The sequence below is a fragment of the Oncorhynchus keta genome, chromosome 6, assembly GCF_023373465.1.
Source record: "Oncorhynchus keta strain PuntledgeMale-10-30-2019 chromosome 6, Oket_V2, whole genome shotgun sequence".
Taxonomy (NCBI): Eukaryota; Metazoa; Chordata; class Actinopteri; order Salmoniformes; family Salmonidae; genus Oncorhynchus; species Oncorhynchus keta.
The window spans coordinates 20073260-20096383 of record NC_068426.1 but is presented as its reverse complement, the minus strand read 5'-3'; the positions used below and the strand labels follow the sequence as shown (position 1 = coordinate 20096383).

The 23124-nt window shown below is 40.8% G+C and overlaps 2 protein-coding genes across 2 annotated transcripts; both read right to left on the bottom strand.

The window, feature by feature from the left end:
* Positions 1-72: 72 nt before the first annotated feature.
* Positions 73-5505, bottom strand: LOC118385200 (protein-lysine 6-oxidase-like). Its single transcript, XM_035772138.2, has 7 exons — positions 4624-5505; positions 4365-4473; positions 3697-3828; positions 2825-2978; positions 1742-1837; positions 1472-1587; positions 73-1199 (listed from the first exon to the last, which is right to left on the bottom strand). Exons 1-7 carry the CDS (start codon positions 5258-5260, stop codon positions 1193-1195), a joined length of 1251 nt encoding a protein of 416 aa, XP_035628031.1. The 5' UTR covers positions 5261-5505; the 3' UTR covers positions 73-1192.
* An 11065-nt stretch (positions 5506-16570) lies between these two features.
* Positions 16571-22760, bottom strand: LOC118385196 (eosinophil peroxidase-like). The gene is made up of 13 exons (XM_035772125.2): positions 22698-22760; positions 22277-22436; positions 21895-22079; positions 21616-21748; positions 21266-21395; positions 20933-21139; positions 20167-20530; positions 19802-19962; positions 19338-19596; positions 19024-19194; positions 18584-18821; positions 18233-18491; positions 16571-18112 (listed from the first exon to the last, which is right to left on the bottom strand). Exons 2-13 carry the CDS (start codon positions 22432-22434, stop codon positions 18104-18106), a joined length of 2274 nt encoding a protein of 757 aa, XP_035628018.1. The 5' UTR covers positions 22435-22436; positions 22698-22760; the 3' UTR covers positions 16571-18103.
* Positions 22761-23124: the final 364 nt, after the last annotated feature.

Below are 23124 nucleotides of genomic sequence, written 5' to 3'. Positions count from 1 at the left end.
TCAAATTAATCAACTGTGTGAAAACCAGCTACAATATATTTCGATGGTTTCAATAAGAAAACAAAATCACAATGAATGTCACAATGATTTATTCAAGTAGATTTCCTGGAATACATCAAAACGGTGCAGTTATATGAGCTTTTTCATTGCATAAATATCAAACAAAACAGCACAAAAGAGATAGCTCGCAGACTAACCATAAGTAAAAGCATTTCACAAAACAAATTAATTCTAATTCTGTTTGAATATTTGGTTCAGAGCACAGGCACAGTATGTACAGTATCCAGTACTATATGGGAAATACTTTTACTCAAGGATGGGCAACTTGTGAGCAAAACATTTTAGTGGCCCACCTCTTGACAGAGGATACATTTTAGAGTTAAATTCCTGCAATTCTACACATTTTGCAATGGGACTGAGAGAATATTTTTCCATTTGATAACTCATTTCATGCTAAATTTCATTTTTGGAAGTTGATTCCTGGGCCTACAAAAAAACTGATCTGTGTACTGCTAATAAATACCAATTTTCAAACCCTTTAATGTCATTTAAAAATCTAAAGTGACCTTGAACTTGAGTTGTAAACATACAAGCTATAGCAAGCAAATGTGAATAATTATAGAAAGATTAAAGTGATGATATGTTTGACGTAAAACACATACAACGATGAGGGAAATATGTCATGGTTAAAAACAAAATTGTATCTCACCATGCGCTACATTTTGTGCTTTTTAAGCAAGCTGAAGATGGATTCCATACAATGTGGTGCTGAATATTGTAATTGATATGTAAAAAAAAACAAGCCATTTCGAATTTTGGTGGGGTTTTAACATCTGAAATGCAATGTATTTGGTTTAGACCTTTTAAAACCAACTATAGGCTATGTAATATAGAGGCTATACTTTTCGTTCTAAACCTATCAAGTAATTAGATCCATATTTTATTACCTCCTCATTGAACATACAGAATGGCTTTACAAAAACATGTTTAATTTAGGAATAAAATGTACCTCAGAGTTTTTTTTTTTACATTAACCGGAAAAATTGGTCAACTGTCAATTTGGTAAGAGTATGGCCATTTTTACATAATTGCAGTTATCCATGTGTGCTTTATCCACAAATTTTCTGTCATTTTCTGCTATGGAGTTTTCACAGAATTGCTTCTCAGTGGTTTGGAGAGTGACATCCCCCTCTTAATAGCTGAGAAGAAAATAATAAAGAATTCCATCACATACAGCACATACATCAAAACACACAGCATAATATTTCCTGTAATGTGAGTTCTGATTATTAGATGGTCACAATAAGTTTATAAAGGATTACTGTCTGGCACACTACAGTGAATAAGATGCTGAGTAATCATGTGTTGAAAGTTGGGCTGGTTTCCTAGACCTACTCCTACTCCCGACTCCTACTATAAAAACAACATGCACAATGTTATGCAAAATGAGAGAAGGGATTTCGAGACTCACTGTGAGACGTGACATCCTGACACATAGGCGTAGTTGCCAGTATAGCGGACCTCACAGCGCACAATGTTGTTGCTGTAGTCAGACTCTGGAACCTGATAGCTGGGGTTCACACTGATCTAAAACACAAAAAGAGCAAAAAAAAGGGTAGAAGTACAAATGTTTCATAGCGTTTCATAAAAACAACAGAAATTCTTCTTAGAGATGGTATGGGAATGTGTGACGGTGTTCAGCTACAAAGTGCCAATAATGTCATCTGTTTTTGTGACAAACCTTCAGGACATAGTTCCCAGGTTTCACATCTGTAATATCAATCCACTGGCAGTCGATGTCTGCGTTATAGGTATCATAACATCCTGGACTAAGGCCCTATAACCAAAGGAGCAACATGAAACCTCTGATTAGACAACAGTAAGAAGCACCTACATTCCATTACAGAGTATCAGGGTAGGGGTCAATTCCATTTCAATTCCAGTCAATTTCAAGAAGAACATTGAAATTCCAATTCCATTTATGTTAAATTATTTTAAATGAGGAACATGTGGAATTGGAATTTGGTTTACTTTCTGAATTGACTGGAACTTAAATGGAATTGACCCCAACCCTGCAGAGTATTTACATTTACATGTACATTTAAGTCATTTAGCAGACGCTCTTATCCAGAGCGACTTACAAATTGGTGCATTCACCTTATGACATCCAGTGGAACAGCCACTTTACAATAGTGCATCTAAATCTTTTAAGGGGGGTGAGAAGGATTACTTTATCCTATCCTAGGTAAATTAAAGATGATAGACAAACACATGTAGGATGAATGATGATAGGCAGGCACATTTAGGATTAATGATAGGGGCACTGGCAGTCTTGTAACACGCACATAGATGCAGACTGACAGGCAGACAGACATACAGAGAGGCAGATAGAGAGACAGACACACACACACACACACACACACACACACACACACACACACACACACACACACACACAGAAAACAAGAACATGTTTGGTCCAGACACAATTGACAACTGACAGGCACTGAGCAGGCCTAACTGATATACACTTGTGCTGGTATTATTGCATTGCAAGTCTGTACATAGGCTCAGTGTTTTGCTGGACATCATACCCTGGAACTAAACAACTAGTTATACAATCTAGACTTACAAGAAGAGTAAAATTGGCACTGTCCAGTTATTAGTTGAGAGATGAGATAAAGCAGGAAAATCATCCATGGTTGGACATTTATGATTTATTTTTTTATTCGGATCCCCATTAGCCGATGGCAATGGTGACAGCTAGTCTTCCTGGGGTCGGATTGTCAACATGACATAAAGCCACAAGGGTTGTGTTGGTAACCTGGGTGTGTGAGGTGCAAGCAAAGCGTCTGTAGTAGCCGTAGTCACAGGAGCTGTCCTCCAGGCAGAAGCTGGCCTTGTGTCCCTCAGCCACACTCCTCCCACCGGAATCCAGCAGGTCATAGTGGCTGAACTCGTCCATGCTGTGGTAATGTCTGGAGAGAATCAGGACAATGGAGGTTGATCAGTGTAAAATAACTGATTCAATAACATGGTCATCACTTTGGCTGGCATTCAATCAAACATGCACTGTAGAAAAATTAAAACATGTTGTTCCAATGCTGAGGAATGCATTTTTTAAGGTTTCAGGTCAAGATCCAGTCAATGAGACTGAGATTTACAAATCAGTTGTACAAAAACCAACTACAGGATGTAAGTCAATATGTTAACTGGAACTCTGCCAAATGTTCCCCATACTTGATGTTAGTACATTATGTGACTTACTTCAGAGCATAGCTATGGGCTGAGGTAATGTGAAATGCAGGCGTCTATGGAATCAAGAGAACTTGCATATTTTGAATGTATACAGGTTATAGACATCTCTCTCTGAAGGTTCTGGCTACACATCCAGAATCACATTTCTCAGGTGCAGTACAAGTTGTGTTTTGGAGTCAAATATTTTGAAGTGGAAATTGGAGTCAAATACATTACCATAAAATGTTGCAATGCTATATTTGACAGACCAATGAGTCTGATGAGATCAGTATGTTAATGATCAATAGAAGGACATATATCTACTCTGTAAGACAGAGAAGGAAAAAGAAAGAACAGCACAAACGATACAGTGTTTGTGTAACTGGCAGATAGAGACAGAGAAACATACACATCTGGACATAGGTGGAAAGTCATATAGACAGACTGGGAGAGACTCACTGGTGACAACTGTGCCATTCCCAGGAGTAGCGCGGTCTGCTTGGCAGGAAGTCAGCTGTCCCCTGGTTCTTCACACGTTGTGGGAACCTCAGAAGCATGCGGGTGTCATAGTCTCTTGCTCTGTAGGCTGAACTGCCACACCAACACAACATCACAAACTGAATACACTTTGGACACAGAATTGAATAGAGTGCATTTATAATCCAAAACCCTTCTTTTAAATAAAGTGTTTGGTCTTACATTTATGGGAAAGGTTTGGTACAGCCGAGTAGTGATTCCTTTCGAGAAGGATATGGTTGTTTGCGTTAGTTTTGATAATGAGTTTACCCGTTTGACTAGTGATGATTTCTCCATGTAAACCGAGGAGCGTTTAAACGGTTTGTTGAATTCTACCAGTCGACACTTACAACTGGCAGCAGGATTATATTTAAATCAAATCAAATCAAATGTATTTATATAGCCCTTCGTACATCAGCTGATATCTCAAAGTGCTGTACAGAAACCCAGCCTAAAACCCCAAACAGCAAGCAATGCAGGTGTAGAAACACCTAGGGCAACCTTAAACCACAAACGCTCAAGAGTTACAACTCACACAATCTGACTCACACAAATGAAGTTGTTGGACAATAACCTTCTCTTTAAATCTGTAGTGTTTGTTCCAATAGTACCTTGACAAGCAGTTCTCTTCATTTGCACATCGGAGGTTGTACATAGGAACTCTCTGGACATATGCAGAAGCTTGAATGTAGTATGCATCTGGCACAAGATCAGGCAGACCTAAAGGATATGTATTTGTCTTAATCACAAGTTAATGTTATATGAAGAAAAACAATAACACAGAACTTTTCTTTTTAAAGCTACATGTACTGGGAAAATAATTCTGCAGCCAAATGCATCTCAAATTCCAACCAATTCAACCATTCTTACCGTTCTGATGGTACCTTGTGCCATATCCAGGTCTCTCTCTGCGCCTGGGACTCTCGTACACGTCATAGTAATTGTAGTAAGGATTATCTGAATCTGAGGTCTTGTATGGGTTGTAAGGATCATCTCCTGCCATCATGTCTTCTCTTCTCGGCGATGGGGACGGTTTGTCCTGTGTCCCATTCGTCGTGCCATTTGCCTTCGTTTCTGCAAGGCCACTTGGATGGGCATCCTGTTGCTGGTGCCCCTGTCCCCTAGGGGGCCTTGAAACTCGAGGTGGTATCCAGCGCGGGCGCGCTCCTGCGCCGGACACTGTGTGAATAGATGAGGGAAGCGGTTTCGATGAATCAGAGGGTTTGTTGGCTTCCCCATCGCTAATGATGGTGACAGGTCTCTCTTGGACTTGCTCTTTATCGGCGCCTCTTTGCTTTGGTGGTCGATATTCCGAGCCGTGACTCAGAAGGCTAAAAACTTGACCATTGTGCGCCCATTGTATTGTCTGCCGTAATGTACCTGCGGCTTGGTTATTTCCTGGCCTTGTCTCTGGTGGATTCCGCTGAGATTGGACAGTTTGCAGTATGCAAACGAATAAACATACGTGCGCACACGCATAAAGCGTGACAAATGAACGCACTCCCATAATACAACTAATTCAACTAAATAGGTTATGACTGATAATTACTAATATTTTACTTTATGTGGTATATCATTTTCCCGTTGAAAATAAGGTACATTCAATGACTTTTCAAAGTAAGTCTAATTTACACTACATTAAATGCTGAAAAACCTGCACCAGTATTGCTATGTTCTCCACGCAACCTCACGTCGTTCTGTCCAGAGTCTAGCAGATGCGCTAAGAGTGGGGAGGAGGAGGAGTTGAACACATGAAGTTTCTAATTCCGTTGTTAGACAAGCCCAGAATGGCATGGTGCTCATGTAACAACTGGATGGATAGGCTACTTGACGCCGACCCTCTTAATGGGTCTACTCCAGAATTTGATAATATAAAACCATGTGTTGTGTTTTTCTTGCACTGTCTGACGTTATTATAACTGTCAGACATGTGCGGTGTAATTAACATGAGTTTCAGATGTGTAGCCTACAAACTAAACATGTTAACTAACTAACCAGTTAAATTACAAATATTTCTATATGAAACATTTTCAACAGGTCCCTCAGTTAGTAAAATAATCCCTGTGTCACCTTGGTCATCAAGGTAGAATCACTGATGTGTGGACTTTGCTAATGACTGCTTAGGGCTTGCAAAAGCACATCACAGTATAAGCACATAATCACAGTCACAATGCCTTTCTGCAATTACCCCACCCAGGAAATACATCTGGGAGAGAGCACACACACGCACGCACAATTTTATAAAGTCAGACTACTTAAAACAATTCTGATTTTGCAACAGCAGGCCTATTTCTTATAGTATGTGATAAGAAAATAACAAGCTCATTGGCCAGATCAGCAGGAACGCAAATGTTAGGATAAATAGCACTTACTTTGTTGGATGACCTCTGACAAAAGTGCAACCTCATCGTGCCAAAATGGTCTTTGCACATCAACTTTCTCACAGGAGCTCTAAAATGTAAACATGTCATTGCGATGTTCACTCACATAAGCAAAAACTGAACAAAAAATTCCAGCTTCTTTCCCTTTGGTCCTTTTTTGGCAATGTGTTGCTCTTATTTTTAAGCGTAGCTATATGAATTTATGCAGCAGTTATTCTATGCAATAAACTCATTGCGGTCTCTCTGTTCTTTCATTTGGGACTGTTTCAATGTTGCCTCAGATTGCAGTATGACCACGTTGATCCCTAAAGTCCTGGACATATCGGGAATTTTTAATCTTCCCTTACAGTATGCCAAAGAAAACACTTCCCTGTTGTTAACACTAGGGACATAATATATAGTTGGGTTACCTTAAATCAATGGTTTTCATTTTTCTCTGTCATGTCGTCTCGGAAATGTCTTTTTTAAATGACTGACCACAGTCACCACGACTGTACTGCAGTACCAGATTTTAAAAATCACCAGAACGCAATACATTCTAATCTCTCAATCCACAGTCAACACTGCTGGACACTATCAAAATGCATACTATGTAAAAAAAAAAAATATATATATATATACACTAAGATCTTATTTCCATACCCACATTTTACACTAGGGGGCAGATTGTAGCAAACTAAAGTAATGCATCTGGTTTCTTACTGTCCCATAGTTTTGTAACAGGAATGTTTTCCATTGGGGACTGGGCACTTTCTATTAATAATGATTCATTAAACAGTATTTGGCTAATCAATGTATCCACGAAGGCCTTGTCATCGACCACACAAAGAGACAATCTGAATGAGAATCTGGAAAGAAGCACTTGTGTATGACCTCCGATAATTATAATAGATGACCATATAATTTATTTTGTCCCTAAATCTTCTTAGAATTTGTCAGACCACACACTGTGGAAAAATCCACATTTATAGAATTGGCTGGTCAGTACTGAATTATAAAATAGTCTTCTCTGCACGTTTCAGACCAGAGTCACATGACTTGACATCATTCCTTGTGTAAGCTCTCTGAAGGCGAATCAGAGCCAAGAGGCATGATTTGATCTCCCCCAGAATGTGTCCTCCCTCCGAACCTCTTGGAATTGTCTTAGACACAGAGATGTATAGCAGACGTTTGATCCAGTGAGGTGGGAGTAGCCATCGGCCTCAGATATAATCAAGATACACAGTTAAATCTCAAATAAGAAACAATGACAACCACGGGGATACAATGATCTATTTACGTTTACAGGGCCCTCAAAAGTAAAAATATTTTCCTGTCTTCGGAAAGAACATCAAATTAAATGTTATTTGTAGCGTAAACATATTTAGCAGATGTTACTGCTGGTATGGCGAAATGATTGTGTTCCAGGCTTCAACAGTGCAGTATTATCAACAGTGCAGTGTTAACAATTCACAACAATAAAGATAAAATAATGGAATGAAGAAATATATACATACTGGAACGAGCAATGTTGAAGTGGCATTGACTAGAATACTGTAGAATGCAGTATATACATATGATATGAGTAAAACAGTGTGTCAGTGGAAGAAAATGTATATTTAAAAAAATTAAAATTATAACTAAAATATAGTTGTTGCATAAGTATTCAGCCCCTTTGTTTAGCAAAGCCTACATTAGTTCGGATATAAAATTTGGCTTAACAAATCACATAAATTACATAGACTCGCTGTGTGAAATAAGAGGGGTTGACATGATTTTTGAATGACTACTCCTTCCTCTGTCCCCCATACATACAACATCTGCAAGGTCCCTCAGTCAAGTATTGAATTTCAAGCACAGATTCAACTACAAAGACCAGGTATGTTTTGGAAAGCCTCATAAAGGACAATGATTGGTAGATGGTGTGAAAATAACAAATCAGACATTGAATATCTCTATAAGCATGGTCAAGTTATTCATTATGCTGTGAATGATGTATTAAACCACCCAGACACATCCAAGATACATTCATCCTTCTGAACTGACCTGTAGGGCAAGAATTAAACTGCCCAGGGATGTTATCATGAGGCCATTGGTGATTTTAAAACAGCTACAGAGTTCAATGGCTGTGATGGGAGAAAACTGAGGATGGATCAACAACATTGTAGTGACTCCACAATAATGACCTAAATGACAGTAAAGAAATTATACAAATATACAGAATTAAAATATTCAAAAAAATGCATCTTCTATGCAAACAAGGCACTAAAGTAATACTGCAAAAAAAAAACAGAAAAGGAATCAACTTTTGGGCCTGAATTCAAAGACTTATGTTTGGGGCAAATTCAACACAACACTGAGTAACTGCCTCCTTATTTTCAAGCATGGTGGTCGCTGCATCATGGGTATGGCTATCCTTGACATCTGCTAATACTGGGGAGTTTTTCCAGGATAAAAAGAAACGGGATGGAGCTAAGCACAGGCAAAATCCTAGAGAAAAATTTGCTTCAGTCTGCTTTACACCAGAGACTGGGAGAGGGATTCACCTTTCAGCAGGACAATAACCTACAACACAAGGCCAAATCTACACTGAAGTTGCTTACCTAGAAGACAGTGGAAGTTCCTGAGTGGCCAATATACAGTTTTGACTTAAATCTGCTTCAAAATCTTTGGCAAGACTTGAACATTGTGGTCTAGCCATGATCTTGACAGGGTTTGAAGAAACTTTTAAAGAATAATGGACCAATATTGCACAATTCAGGTGTGAAAAGCTCTTATAGACTTACCCAAGAAGACTCACAGCTGTAATCGATGCCAAAGGTGTCTCTAACATGCATTGACTAAGGAAGCTGCATACTTATGCAACAACTATTGTTTAGTTATTTAACGTTTATTCATATTTAAATCATGTTTGACTTTTTCTTCCTCTTTGACATTACAGAGTATTTTGTGTAGATGGCCGATCTTTCCAGAGAAAGAAGAGGGAAGACATTTTAATGATTCATTTTGATTATGTTTTGGACATGATTTGATTGCAGAGACTAGACTCTTATGATTCAGCATACTAAAGTAACATACCATAAGTTCCCCAAAAAGTAAAAATGATGCACAGGTGTTTTTGGGTTGGTTCTTCTTGGTCCACCGTAACAGAACCATCTGTACTTGTTGTTTTTCCTCGTAACTCATTGAATCACTTCCCATGCAGCCTCCGCTCTCTCCGTTAAGGGCAGCACAGTGTTCCCTAGACAGTGGAACCACATCTGCAAGCCATTAACCCAGTTCGTTTGTCCACGTTGCTGGAATTCTCATTTTCTGACTTTGGGCCCAGACAGACTAGTGGACACACTAAGAATTATTCAAAGACTGCCACTTATGGAGAGCAAAATCAGCTAAAAAAAGAAATAAAAAGTTTAGATAAGAAACCATTGTCAGCAGTATAAAATGAGGCAGCAGGCATAGTGGTGCTCCTACTATGACCTCCTCCTCTTCCTCACATTCACCCCAATACAGCTTATTCCTTTATAACCCCTCAACTCTTCTATCCAGGCACAATTTCCGCATTTATATCCCCTTTACAATCTCAGTCAAATTATTTATCAATTCTTCACTTTCACATCCACCATCACCAAACATTTGAAACCAGGTTGCCATTTCTACACTGCAGACAAATAAACATCCAGACAGACAATTTCAATGTTTTCTTTCATAGACAGCAGGTTTCCATTACTCAACTTAAGAGTCTAGAACTGAATCTGGGCAGCACACACATATACACACACCACAGGCAACGTGGCATTCTGCACGTAGGCTGCCAAATACTTGTAGGCCCATACACAGCATCCAGGAGGAGGAGCCTCTCACACTGTACTGCCCTGGCCCACAACTACACTGGAGCTTCTGGTTTCACTCCCACCCCATAATGATCAGTACTTTTCAACCTCAGAAAGTATGGCATCTGAAATGCATGGGAGGAGATTGTCTGTGACTCCAAGTGCATGAACCCTGGACTTCTGAATGTTTGAACTTTGCACATACCAACCGCACAATGTAATGATGTCTAATGAATTTATCTTCTTTCCCTGGAAAATCATCAGTGTGCATTGTCTAGGAAACATGAAAGCAGCTATGGAAAGAAATGTACGGGATGTTGTAAAAGTAGGAATGACAGAGATGTGAGGGGGAGAGTGATATAAAAGAGAAAGCCAGGTCAGAATGATAACACAAGCATTTTCCCCTACACCCGCAATAACATCTTCTAAATATGTGTATGTGACCAGTAAAATTTGATTTGATAACAGCTTGGACTAAAAATATTGGTCTAATTCAAAGCAAATGTATTTGAGGTGGTCATAATGAAGTCACAACAACTCACTTCACCAAAGCATATGAAAAACACATTGGCACCATCTATTGCGCGTATAATGTATTGCAGTCAAACAGCAAAACAGTGCTGTGGTGGCCCTTCAGTTTTGAAGTTAGTGGGCAATGTGCGAATTACAGGGAAACCAGGGGGAGCTCAGGTTCACTGAATGAGAAGTTAGCTCCCATAAATGCTCATGTAAATAATGCTCATTTAACCATTCCCTATTTGTTAAAAAGGTAGTGTTAAATATGTTTTACAGTGGTACATAAATAAACACCTCCATCTATCTGTCATGGTTTAAACCATTTATTTCTATGTGGAGGCACTGTCCACTCAGTAGTGCTGGATTTCAGCCTCAGCTGAGCCCCTGTCTGCATAGATTTTCCTTTGTATGTCTTCATTTTGCCATTTGTTTGCTATGGCTCCTTGATAAAAAAAAATAGCCTTTATTCCAACACATCAGATTTATCCATTGATTTATCATTGTTTGCTTTTGTCAGCCAGCTGTTTTAGAGCACTCATTGTATTGTTTTTCAGGTACGCGCGGGTACTGGTGTTCTCCGTGCCCAGAAGTACAGTGAACAAAAATATAAACACAAAATGCAAAAAATTCTAGATTTGACTGAGTTTACTGAGTTACAGTTCATATAAGGTAATCAGTCAATTGAAATACATTCATTAGGCCCTAATCTATGGATTTCACATGCCTGGGAATACAGATATGCATCTGTTGGTCACAGACACCTTAAAAAAAGGTAGGGGCGTAGATGAGAAAACCAGTCAATATCTGGTGTTACCACCATTTGCCTAATACAGCGCGACACTTCTCCTTCGCATAAGAGTTGATCAGGCTGTTGATTGTGGCCTGTGGAATGTTGTCGCACTCCTCTTCAAACGCTGTGCGAAGTATCTTGATATTGTTGGGAACTGGAACATGCTGTCGTATACATTCAGAGCTTCCCAAACATACTCAATGGGTGACGTCTTGTGAGTATGCACGGTATCTCTGTGCATTCAAATTACCATTGATAAAATGCAATTGTGTTCGTTGTTCGTAGCTTATGCCTGCCCATACCATAACCCCACCTCCACCATGTGGCACTCTGTTCACAATGTTGACATCAGCAAACCGCTCGCCCACACGACGCCATACAGTACACACTGTCTGCCATCTGTCTGGTACAGGTGCACGTGTGTAATGATCATGCTGTTTAATCAGCTTCTTGATTTACCACCTGTCAAGGTGGATGGATTATCTGGCAAAGAGAAATGCTCACTAACAGGGATGTAAACAAATTTGTGCACACAATTTTGAAGAAATAAACTTTTAGTGCATATGGAAAGTGTCTGGGATCTTTTATTTCAGCTCATGAAACATGGGACCAACACTTTTACATGTTGTGTTTATATTTATGTTCAGTATAGTAGACCATTTATTTAGCTTTATAATTTTTTAACAATAGTTGTTTTCTTCCCTGGATCAGCCGATGATGGGCAACAATATCACTAGACAACTAGCTTACAGCTAGACACCAATACACATCCAGTCAATCCAACAAGTAGGCTGGCTACACGATAATGACAGTAGGCCTATAAGGTGATTCTTTCGGTCAGATTCTTTTGGATCTGTATGCCCGTGTGGAATGTTTCCACGGTGAAACATAATGAAATGTTATGAAGGCACAGTTACACTTACGGTGCATTTTCCGAGATCTCCAATATCCATGATTTGTACAGGGTTTAAGTTCAACGTTTTAATTCAATTGTTAATATGCCTAATAACGACAAATAACACTGTCATAAATGTCATTAACATATGGAAAGAAAGGTATTGTTTTGTCACGATCTGTGAAGACTCCATGCATTAACTCATGAATTATGGACAACTCATGAACCAGGGTGTAAAACATGTTTTTGAGTCAACTCATGTATTATATTGAATATAGGCTACCTGTTCTGCATGTATTCATGTGTAAAATTGCCTCGGCAACGAGGGTAGGCTACTGGCAGTGGTGTTGGCCTGGTGGAGGGTAAACGCAAGTAAACGCAGTTATCCAAACTTTTTCAGAACAATTCACTGTATATGGAGTTTTTTGTTTGTTTTAGAAGCAGAGTTTACCCACCTATTTTTTTTTACCACTACATCACTGGCTACCGGTAGGCCTATTTGAAGGCATGCTAATACACATTGTAGCCTAGTGTAGTAAGTTGACCGTGTGTGTTAGGGTGAACAAATTGACCAAAAAAAATGTAAATTTGTCAGCAAGAAGCATGTAGGCCTAATCAATGACCATAGCTGAATGTCATTAGGAACACTTCTTGGTGCTCTGTAACAGATGTCTACTTCCATTCATCAAATGGCACAAGTAGACAGTTTGGATCCAGGAATTATTTTGGAATGGACACATACACAGGTAGCCTACTTTTTGAAGTGATTTGTTTGACAATCAGATGAAAATATGACTGGTTGTGTTCATGACACATTAAAAGGTCATCCACGTTTACCGTTTAAATGACGTCTTTATTACCACACAACCATTTCTAGAGCCCCCAGAATGTCATGGTGTAATTCACTCGCACTTGTGGAAGAATAGACAGTGCCACATTTACTCAGAAGTTGCAGGTACCAAACAGAGTGGTAAGTATCTTGGTGGACATTTCACAAAGCAGTTGTATTTTAAGAGACCTACAAAACATTATTTGTGTCTCCAACTCGCTATGAACGTCGTCTACCTTGTACGGTGGGTGGGTGGTTAGAATCGGTTTGTGCGGATTACATTCATGTGATGTGTCCTCAGTAGTGTTCTCCTCTTACCCTTGGCTTGCAGTCAAGAGGCCCATCCAAGCAACTGCATCAATTTATCAATTTTGAGATGACATTCCATGACACAATGTTAAAAGACAATGTAGCTTTAACGGTCATAGGTTGTCTTGCAAACACAGTGCCTTCTCACTCACCTTAAAACAAATCCAGTGAATTTGCACATACAGCACTGTACAGCTACTATTTGAACACAGCCTTTCCCTTCAACCAAAACGACCAGAGGAGCCTGTTTATCAGAAACTGTCATGGTAGGAGATAGCACATTTCCCTCCCTTTCAAGGGTATGTCTGGGATTGAATCAACAATGAATGCATCTATGTGCTGCAAGTCCAGGGCATATATGTCATAGACAGGCTATCCTTTATATTAAAAGAAAAAAAAAGTCAACGGCCAAAGAGGAAAACACTGAAATTGAGATGGCCAACGATGGAGGTAAAACGACAACATATTCCAAGGTAGTTCAGATTATTATGTGTGTTTCTTTAGTAGTTGGGTGCACCTTGTTTTCATAGAAGGTTAACGCACATGACGTAATTGAAGAGGTCTGCCGAAAGAAGGTGTAAACAAGCATCCACTTAATTTGTCTGCAGCCTGTGACAATACTTATTCATTCATATGATAACTTCTGCAAGATTCGTAAATGCCGCTTTCAATGTCAGGTCAGAGAGAAAACCTGTTTTCACATCAGAATAGGGAATGATCTGCCTGGAGAACCTAAACTGCATCAGTATCAACAGTCTGGAGAAGCTTTACAGACTCTGGGGAAAGTTTTGTCGTTTGTGTAGTCCAGGAATGTGATGAGGGCTGATGTGCGGTGAGTGTGCCTCCCTAGCAGAGTCGCCAGCCAGTTTGAGGATTTCATTGACCAAGTACTCCAGCACGCCAGCCAAAAACACGGAAGCTCTACACCCGACCTGTTCGGCGTACTTCCCAGCCCGCAAAAGTCTGTGAATTCTTCCGATTGGGAATACAAGTCCAGTACGGACAGAGAGATTATTTTCTTTTGCTTTGCCCTTCCCTTTCATACTTTTTATCCCAAGAATCAGAATGTGTGAAAAAAACATACTATGAGTAAAGACACAGTCCAGGCCTGCGCTCCACATGCTCTGTACACAAATAATATGCGCATGCGTCTTCCTTTACTTCTTCTTCTTTGGTATCATGACATTTGTTTGTGCATCACGCCACCTACCGTACGATAGTGTGTGGTCGATCGCGTTATCTTTTGTGATACAAAAATAAAAAGGAAGGGGGAAAAGACACCACCAACTCACCCTACACTTAGATACCACTATTACATACACAAATAACAAACAAAAATACCTCCATTCCAGTACTTTGACCCTAACTGATCTTACACCTCTTTCGTTCTACGCACGTTGTAACTCTTCTGCAGGAACATCTTGTACAGCCAAGTACTTTTCTGCAGCTGCCACCACAACATATATTTGGGATTTCAAATCAAATTGATTCATAAAACCCTTTTTACATGAGCAGAAGTCACAAAGTGCATATACAGAAACCCAGCCTAAAACCCCAAACAGCAAGCAATGCAGATGTAGAAGCACAGTGCCTAGGATTTATGTTACATTTCTGAGGTACAACTGATTTTTAAATTGTTTAAATTAAAATGTTATCTTTCCAGGTAAATTGACTGAGAATATTTTCTCATTTGCAGCAACAACCTGGGGAATAGTTACAGGGGAGAGGAGGGGGATGAATGAGCCAATTGTAAACTGGGGATTATTAGGTGACCATGATGGTTTGTGGGCCAGACTGGGAATTTAGCCAGGACACCAGGGGTAACCCCCCTACTCTTACAATAATTGCCATGGGATCTTTAATGACCTCAGAAAGTCAGGACACCCGTTTAACATCCCATCCAAAAGACAGCACAGGGCAGTGTACCCAATCACTGTCCTTGGGTATTGGGATATTTTTTTTTAAACCAGAGGAAAGAGTGCCTCCTACTGGCCCTCCAGCACCACTTCCAGCACCATCTGGTCTCCCATCCAGGAACTGACGAGGCCCAACCCTGCTTAGCTTCAGAAGCAAGCCAGCAGTGGTATGCAGGGTGGTATGCTGCTGGAATAAAACATGTCAATGAATGTTAAGAAGAAAACCTTACTGAAGTACCTATTCACATCAGTCTGTACTGGCCTACTACTTACCCTTGACCCATCATCATCATCCTCTTCAATGCCTCAGCATATGACACCTTCTATTCTACTCTGACCCCGGCAACCTCAACCTGTATCCCTAGCACTGGGCACTTCTGATCCCCAGCAACATGGGCCTCCCCACAATTGACACACACTGTTTTTTCCACCGATACTACACATTCCTTTGTCTCATGCCCTCCTACACATTTCTCACATCTTGGAATCTCCCTCATACACACTGCACCTTAGTGGGTTCTTCACAAAAGCTTTCACAAGATAACTGACATATCCTAACATGACTTTGTCAGGTAAAGACTGCTTCAAAATGCAAAAGGACAGACAATGTCTTCTCTGTTCCGCCACGCTCGCCACCGCGTCTATGTCGCACCAAACGGCAGGCGTCACAGATACAGGGAATATTCCATTTCAGTTGTTCCACCTCAACACTTAACGCCACCCCAGTAATCACACACCGAGTTCCCAGTTCCGAGTTCCTAGTTGTTTTGAATGCGGCACGAGTTGCCGAGTTGTGACGTTTCACCACTTACCTTTTACATTTTCAACCAGAAGATAACAATAAAAAAAAATTTAAATTACAAACTTATCAAAGTGGAAAATGTAGATAACCAATTTTGACCATATTGTCAATGTCAAGCAAGCTAGCTAACTTTATTATTAGCAACGTTAGCTAGCTTATTAAGCTAGCTAAAATGTAATTGGTTGAAGAATTGGTCCGACTTCAAAACCACTTGAACACAATCATGTCGGCTTTACGACCTTCCACTTTCCAGTTTCCCACTTCCCAAGAGCACATGAATGCCACATTCATGTTGTGAGTGATCTGAAGAATGACTTGTCTGCTTTGGAGGAACGACTTGGAGTGTTGAAGTGCTGGGGGTAATGCAAGAACCATTCTCACCATTAACAGCTGAAATCACAGCCATGTTTGTTGACATTTTCAGTTGTGCTTGACATCAGAGTTCAGAGTTCAGGGATGATACCTGAGTTTGCTGGTTATAATTACGAGTTGGAGTGGCGTTCATCTGCATTTTTCATCTCAACACTTGGAACAAGGAATAAATTAGGTCAACAGTACACACCATGAAAATGATTTTGCCGTCTTAGTTAAGAATGTTTATTTTCTGATGCAGTTCATATTTATGCAATAAAACACATGAATACAGTGTTTCAATAAAATAAAATATTTGTGAAATAAACCATAAAAAGCAACAGAGAAAAAGGATACAGGTGCAGTACACATTTAAATAAGCACCAAGTTCAGGAAGTGTGCAGAATCTTAATTTCTATAGTTTTGTTGTATAATATTTGTTTTTTTCATTATATATATAAAACAGTTGATAACTGACTTGAACATCTCACCGAACAATGTTAAGATTGTTTTTAATAAACTAATTACACAATTATAAAAAATATGTTACTAGAATTGTTAGCTAATTTACGGTAGATGCATATAGAGGAATTCAGCGCTAGTTTTCATTTTTGTTTATTTATAAATTTACTTTTTCATTTGTAAACGTTTAGATTTTTTAAAATAAAGTCGCCTTTTTCATTCCTTTTGCACAAATAAATGCATTAAAAAAATGCATACACTATTCCTTGATTTGTTGACACAGAATGAGTAAACAACACATACAAAGTCACAGTAACAATGGCATAACAAAATATCAGATAGAAGAATGCAAATATATATATTTTTTAATGCAAAGAAAACTATATTGCCAAGCACCCCTATTTGGAACAACTCCACATTACCTCCAGCGTTTAATTACAACTCCTGGTTCCAAAGTGGCATGTGAATGTTTAACATGTGTGCTATGATGGCTCTCTACTGTCATTCAATCGATAACAAGAAAAATGTGGGTTAATCATGGTCAATTTCTTTAAGTTCTTACAACTAAGAAATCTTATTCATTCACTTCGACAGAATTTGGATTAACCTAAGACATATAGCATAGAGTAAATACTGAAAGAAGCTGCTCTGCCAAAGAAGTTGATTACCAAATTATATCAAGGGTTGATTGTGAAACTCTACCTGATAGTTCAGAACCTATAAGGAACATTTAAACAGATCTGAAGGAAGAAATTGAGGAGAACTATTGATCACAGATATGTGAAAAGGTTCATACCTGCTCCTACAACCTTAGACATACATTATTGCAATTGAAGATCATTCATAAGACTTACTACACTCCTGCCAAAGTGTATTATATTAATCTAGAAATGTCATATCTCTGTTGGAGATTTGAGATCTCCAGCCCCACATCCCCCAGCAATTTACCAAAACAGTTGTGGGTGACCGTTTTGTTATTGTTATTATTTGACTGCCCCTTTAAAGAATGTGATATTTCCGTGTGAGAAAATTGAGAACCCCAGCTACTTAGTTTGTTAAAATAAAAAGCTACTATGTATTTTTGTATGCTCATAAAAAATATGGGTATACAGTCATATGTATCAAGCTTAATAAGTGTGTTAGTTTTGTATTTCTGCTTTGTTGCTTATATTTCTATTTTAAACATTACCATAAAATGTTTCCTTCTAAATGTAGTTCAATACATCATGGAAAGTGGAGAACTGCAGCGTTGGGTTGCTGCTGGGTCCTGAGGGTCAAGCGGGCCTCAAATCAGGGGATCTAGAAAGGAATACAGAAGAAGAGGGTGACGTTAGAAGAGAGTGATGAATGGGTTATGGATGGGTGAAATGCCAACTCGGGGGCAAAAATATTCACTTATACTGAAGTTCAACCAATTACCTCATTGTCCTGGTCCTGTTGTTGTTGCTCCTGGTTCTGCTGTTTGGCCTCTGTAGGTCTCTCCCTCCAGGATTGGAGGTTTAATTGCTGGATAGTGCTGCAGTTGATGAGTCTGTTGTTCCTATTATCAGGGATTCTGAAGGGGTCACGCGGCACCGTCAAAATGCCAGTGTTGTCACAGATGATCCGACCCAGAGAGGCACGACTCAGGCTAGCCCTCTGTGCCGAAGTGAAGACGCCTGGGTTTTCATACCACAGCCTGGGGACAACAGGCAAGATTAGGACACATGCATGCTCTGACAGATGAAACACACTTGAACAACTCACTACACCACATACAAAAACACACACCTGTCTCCCTGGCGGATCCTCTGGAACTGGGTGGCGATGAGGCAGGCAAAGAGAGGCCCTACGCGGCCCCTGCGTACAAATGGTTCAGCCACGCCCCCCATCCACACGTCAATGTTAGCTGGGGTGCCGTAGAGCTGCAGCAGTCTGCGGGCCAGGTCTCTGTTGTTCAGAACTGCACCCAGCTCGGCCTCGTTCCTAGGCGTTGAGAGCCCACAGAATGTACGCCAAGCATTGTAGCCTAGGTTAGGGAAGAGAAAGAAAATAATGACTGCATGGAACAGATTGGTAGAGATATATTGAGGAAGAGAGAGAGATGATTGACATTTTGGAGTTGGTGTTAACAACCCTAAAGCATTAGCTGTAATATGTAAGTAGAACGGTATAGATGTGTTTATCTGTGGTGTCAGTATAGTGGTATGGAGGATAAGGCAGGTGTGTACCAGGCAGGCCATGGTCACGTCCACGCTGCATGTTGAGGGAGCCCAGATCCAGAGCCAGGTGTTCTACAAACTGGAAGAGTCTCTCCCTCACAGCGTCCACCAACATGTGATCTTGGGTGTTCAGCTTTGCCGGGCGACCCACCAGACCACGGATCAGAGGGTCGATACCACCTAAAGAAGGACAGAGAGAGAATAGGATGTTTACATTTGTAACCTTTTCCCCGTTATATACTGTTATTAATCCAGAGAGTGAATTAGCTTACAACTGGCAAGAGGTCTGCAAAGCATCCATCCCTATGTGTCCCACCACTCACCCTCAAAAACTAGCCTCCATGGGGTGAAGAAGGCCTTGAACAGAGGCACATTGGGGAACATGGCATTCTCCATGTAGTTGCTGTCCAGGCGGGACAGAATGGGCTGGATGGACAGGTGGGCAAAGCGGTAGGCTGCTGTAGCAAACACGTTGGCAATGCTGGGATCAATCTTCTCGTTGTATCCAGGGTAACGGCCCAGCTGCCGGGCCATGGCGTCTGGGCCCACGATGTGCGGCAGGTAGTCCCGGAACACAAACAACTAGGAGGATGAGAGTAGATTTATTTTTTAGGTGTGTATTTGATAGGGAAGCTGTGTCAATGTGAGAATATTCAAGAATAGTTATTTGTGTGAGAAGGAGAAGCAGAGGGAAGGAGTGTGTGTGTTAGAAATTATGCCCTGGATGTCTCGTGGAGACAATGAACTGACACCATGGCTATTAGTGATATATGTCAGCTTGTGGTACCTGGGTGTAGGCGCCCATGATCTTGCGAGCCTCCTGATAGAGTGTCTCAGCATCCCATTGTGGATTGAGACGACTCAAGGCACGGGCCAGACGGTTGTGCTCACGCATGAACATTGTGTGAATGGATGTTAATGCTATGTTCTCATCCACACGGGCATCACCTGGCAAACAGAGACTTACTGGTGAGGCCAAATAGTGATTGAGATGAACATCATACACATTGTGTGTCTGTATCCAGATAACTATTGTACATGAAAGTCAAAGAATGACTCTAGTTTTCTATTTTTGCCATCATTCTGTTCCTTCAACTTTAACCTATATATACATTGGTCTACTCCTCAGACAAACATACTTAAAAGGCTAACCTGCAATGAAGCAGGGCACCTCTCTGGCATTGGTGTCATTGGTGACTCTGCTGCGGGTGAAACACATGTTCCCCTTCAATTTAGTGAAGGGTAGAAACTCGCGCCCTTTGTCTGTGAAGTTTTTGTTGACACGCAGCAGGCCCCCATTGTTGGTGAGGTCACGGAGGTCACGTGCCAACCCCTCCTCAGAGCCGTACACTTGCCCCAAGTCAAGGAAGGCCGTCAGTGAATTGATCTGCTCCCTCTTCGAGGCCACGCCACCGAAATTGAAAGCAGACTCTCCTGTGCCGCATGCGGGCGCTGATCGGAAGACTGGGATGCAGCTGTCTGGGCCAGTGGGCAAGCGTGGGTCTCTGGGAGGAATCTGGGCATGGAGGAAAATACATGGTAGAGGGTGAAGACCTAATAATTCATGGACCATGGTTAGAAAATACCAATATATACAGGCATGACTGTATACACTCTAAGAAAAAAGGGTTCCAAAAGGGTTCTTTGGCTGTCCCCATAGGATATCCCTTTTTGGTTCCAGGTAGAACCCTTTTGGGGTTTCATGTAGAACCCTCTGTAGAATGGATTCTACATGGAACTGAAAGGGGTTCTATCTGGAACCAAAAGGGTTCTATATGCAACCAAAAAGGGTTTTTCAAAGGGCTCTCCTATGGGGACAGCCGAAGAACCCTTTAAGGTTCTAGACAGCACTTTTTTAGTCTAAGAGTGAAGTCATAGTGCCTGCTGTAAGTGGTGTGATGTGAGAGCTGTGACTGACCTGGATAGGGAAGCAGGGCTCAGAGCGCTCACATTTCTCGTTACAGTCCAGGCCGTTGCTGAAGGAGCGGATGCTGGGAGAGAAGGGCGTGAATGTCAGGTCATGGTCGTTCCACTGGCCAAAGAGGGTGACAAAGTGTGTGAACTCGCCATCGTTCACTACACCAGAGTCATTGGTTGCCAGGATACGGTTAGAGACCTCCCTTACCTGCACAAAGGGAGGGAAGGAAGGACGGAGGGTAGAGGGAGAAAGATGAATAAAATTATGATACTTTATATCTAACTTGTGGCAACATAGAAGCAGTTATTCCAACTATATTTATTGTTATCATACCAGAGGGAGCACAAAGTTGTTGAAGCTCGTGTTTCGTTCCCAGCCTTTGGGTCGAGAGACCCCATCGTCATACTGAGCAGGCAGGAAACGAGTGAAGGGGGTGTTTGAGGCTCCAAGACGAGGGAACTTCCTAATAAGCATAAAGAAAATACACATCAGAATTGAGAAACCTCACTTGAGAAACTCAAGGGATATGGCCTCATCTACTGCAGCCTCCGTAGCCAGACCTCAGACATACACTGATTGCTCTTCCCCTTTTATTCCAACCTATACAGCGACTGTGCACATTACACAAGGCTATCAAATTGTTGAGTGAAAATATTAAACCCGCCATGCCCTGGTGCTCTTACAGGTTGTTGCAGACGCTGGTGGCTGTGCGGTACTTGTTCATGTTGGGTGTGCTGTGGCAGGAGGGTTTGCTGACACGAGCTGCACAGCCAGTTACCCGGACAATGGTGTCTAGCTGCTCTGCTGTAAGCAGGTCTGAGAAACGAGAGAGCGATAAGGAAGACTTGTAATAAAGAAAGTGTACTTATTATGACTGTGTGTGTCTACGTCTGAGTGACTACGTATGGGGAGTTTTTCACAAAGTGAATGTGTGAGTATCTGTGACGGTGTGTGTGACTGACCTGTTGCGTTGAGCGAGCGTTTATGCAGCCTGTGTGTGCTGTGGACTTTCTCATGGATCAGTCTCAGGGTGTTCTCCAGGTAGTCTGCAGACCGTACAGCAGAGCGTGTGTCCCTGGCAGGCTGCTTCATGAGACGTATGACATCAGAGGGCCTGGTGGACTGCCCACGCACTCTCTCCAGACTCCTGGGATATGGATAAGCAGATGACAGAATTATGAATAGAAACATGCTCCTATCAGTATACATGTAGATTTAGTGTACTAATCATTAGAAATTACATTACATGTCTCTGCGACTGACTGAGAAAATTGTGCTAGCACAATTTACAAAGACAGAGATTGACGACTACATCTGAAGAGGTCAACTGTCAGGTTCACTTACTTTTCTCGGGAGTACTTGTATGCTTCATCTACAAGTCTCTTTGCCTCCTCCACTGAACTTTGAATGAAAGGGCCACCCAAACTTTCCTCTGTAGACAGGGCTGGCTGGCTGAACATCAGGCACCATCCCAATGCCAGGAGGGGAGGAAATGGCTTCATCTCTGAAAAAAATTGAGGGATAATCAGATGTCATCCTTTAAAAAAACATCCTGCTTCTTAAATGTAATGTGTGCATCTTTTTGCTAATAACTTGTCTTGTTAACTACAGAGACATCTCTAAAGTATTCAAAAAAATACAGCTTTTGCACACAATATTAATAACACAATCATGCATGGATCAGAATTACCATGGACAACAGAAAGAATTTGAATAAAACCTGATTATCAGACGAGACAAGAGAAACAGTGTATAAAATTGTTACCTTGGTTTGAACAACTCTTGTTGTGAAGTCTTTTTTATGAGGTCAACTCTTGTCTGAAGATGTATGGTTGTGCTCTCTAACTGTTCTATTTATGGTCCATGTTGCAAAGCCCCGCCCCCTGTCATCTGTCATTTCTCAGATGGGGTGACTGACAGTATGTAGTTCCTTCTTACTTCTTCCAAAAAGTCTGCCCTTGGCTTAACCTAATCAACCATTGACTGATAATATTATTTAACATTTTACTGTAGTGGGCAATATAAGGGTCACACTGAGTGTTTCTTGGTAGTCTTAAACAAATCTACTTTGAAACAAAAGTATACACCTCACACACATGGTAAACGGGCTTAAAAAAAGAAGACACCTGTACCATGTCAGATTTCAAATTCCAATACTACACTTTCTATACATCACATAATACTGAAATATA

Excerpts from the sequence above, each read along its gene's own strand:
- LOC118385200 (XM_035772138.2), bottom strand. The coding sequence starts at position 5,260 with ATGGGAGTGCGTTCATTTGTCACGCTTTATGCGTGTGCGCACGTATGT. Across the intron at positions 3,829-4,364 it reads GAAGAGAACTGCTTGTCAAG|TTCAGCCTACAGAGCAAGAG; the intron begins GTACTATTGGAA and ends TTGGTGTGGCAG. Across the intron at positions 1,588-1,741 it reads CTGGGAACTATGTCCTGAAG|ATCAGTGTGAACCCCAGCTA; the intron begins GTTTGTCACAAA and ends TTTGTGTTTTAG.
- LOC118385196 (XM_035772125.2), bottom strand. The coding sequence starts at position 22,434 with ATGAAGCCATTTCCTCCCCTCCTGGCATTGGGATGGTGCCTGATGTTC. Across the intron at positions 21,749-21,894 it reads ACGCTCGCTCAACGCAACAG|ACCTGCTTACAGCAGAGCAG; the intron begins GTCAGTCACACA and ends CTCGTTTCTCAG. Across the intron at positions 19,195-19,337 it reads ATGGAGGCTAGTTTTTGAGG|GTGGTATCGACCCTCTGATC; the intron begins GTGAGTGGTGGG and ends GTCCTTCTTTAG.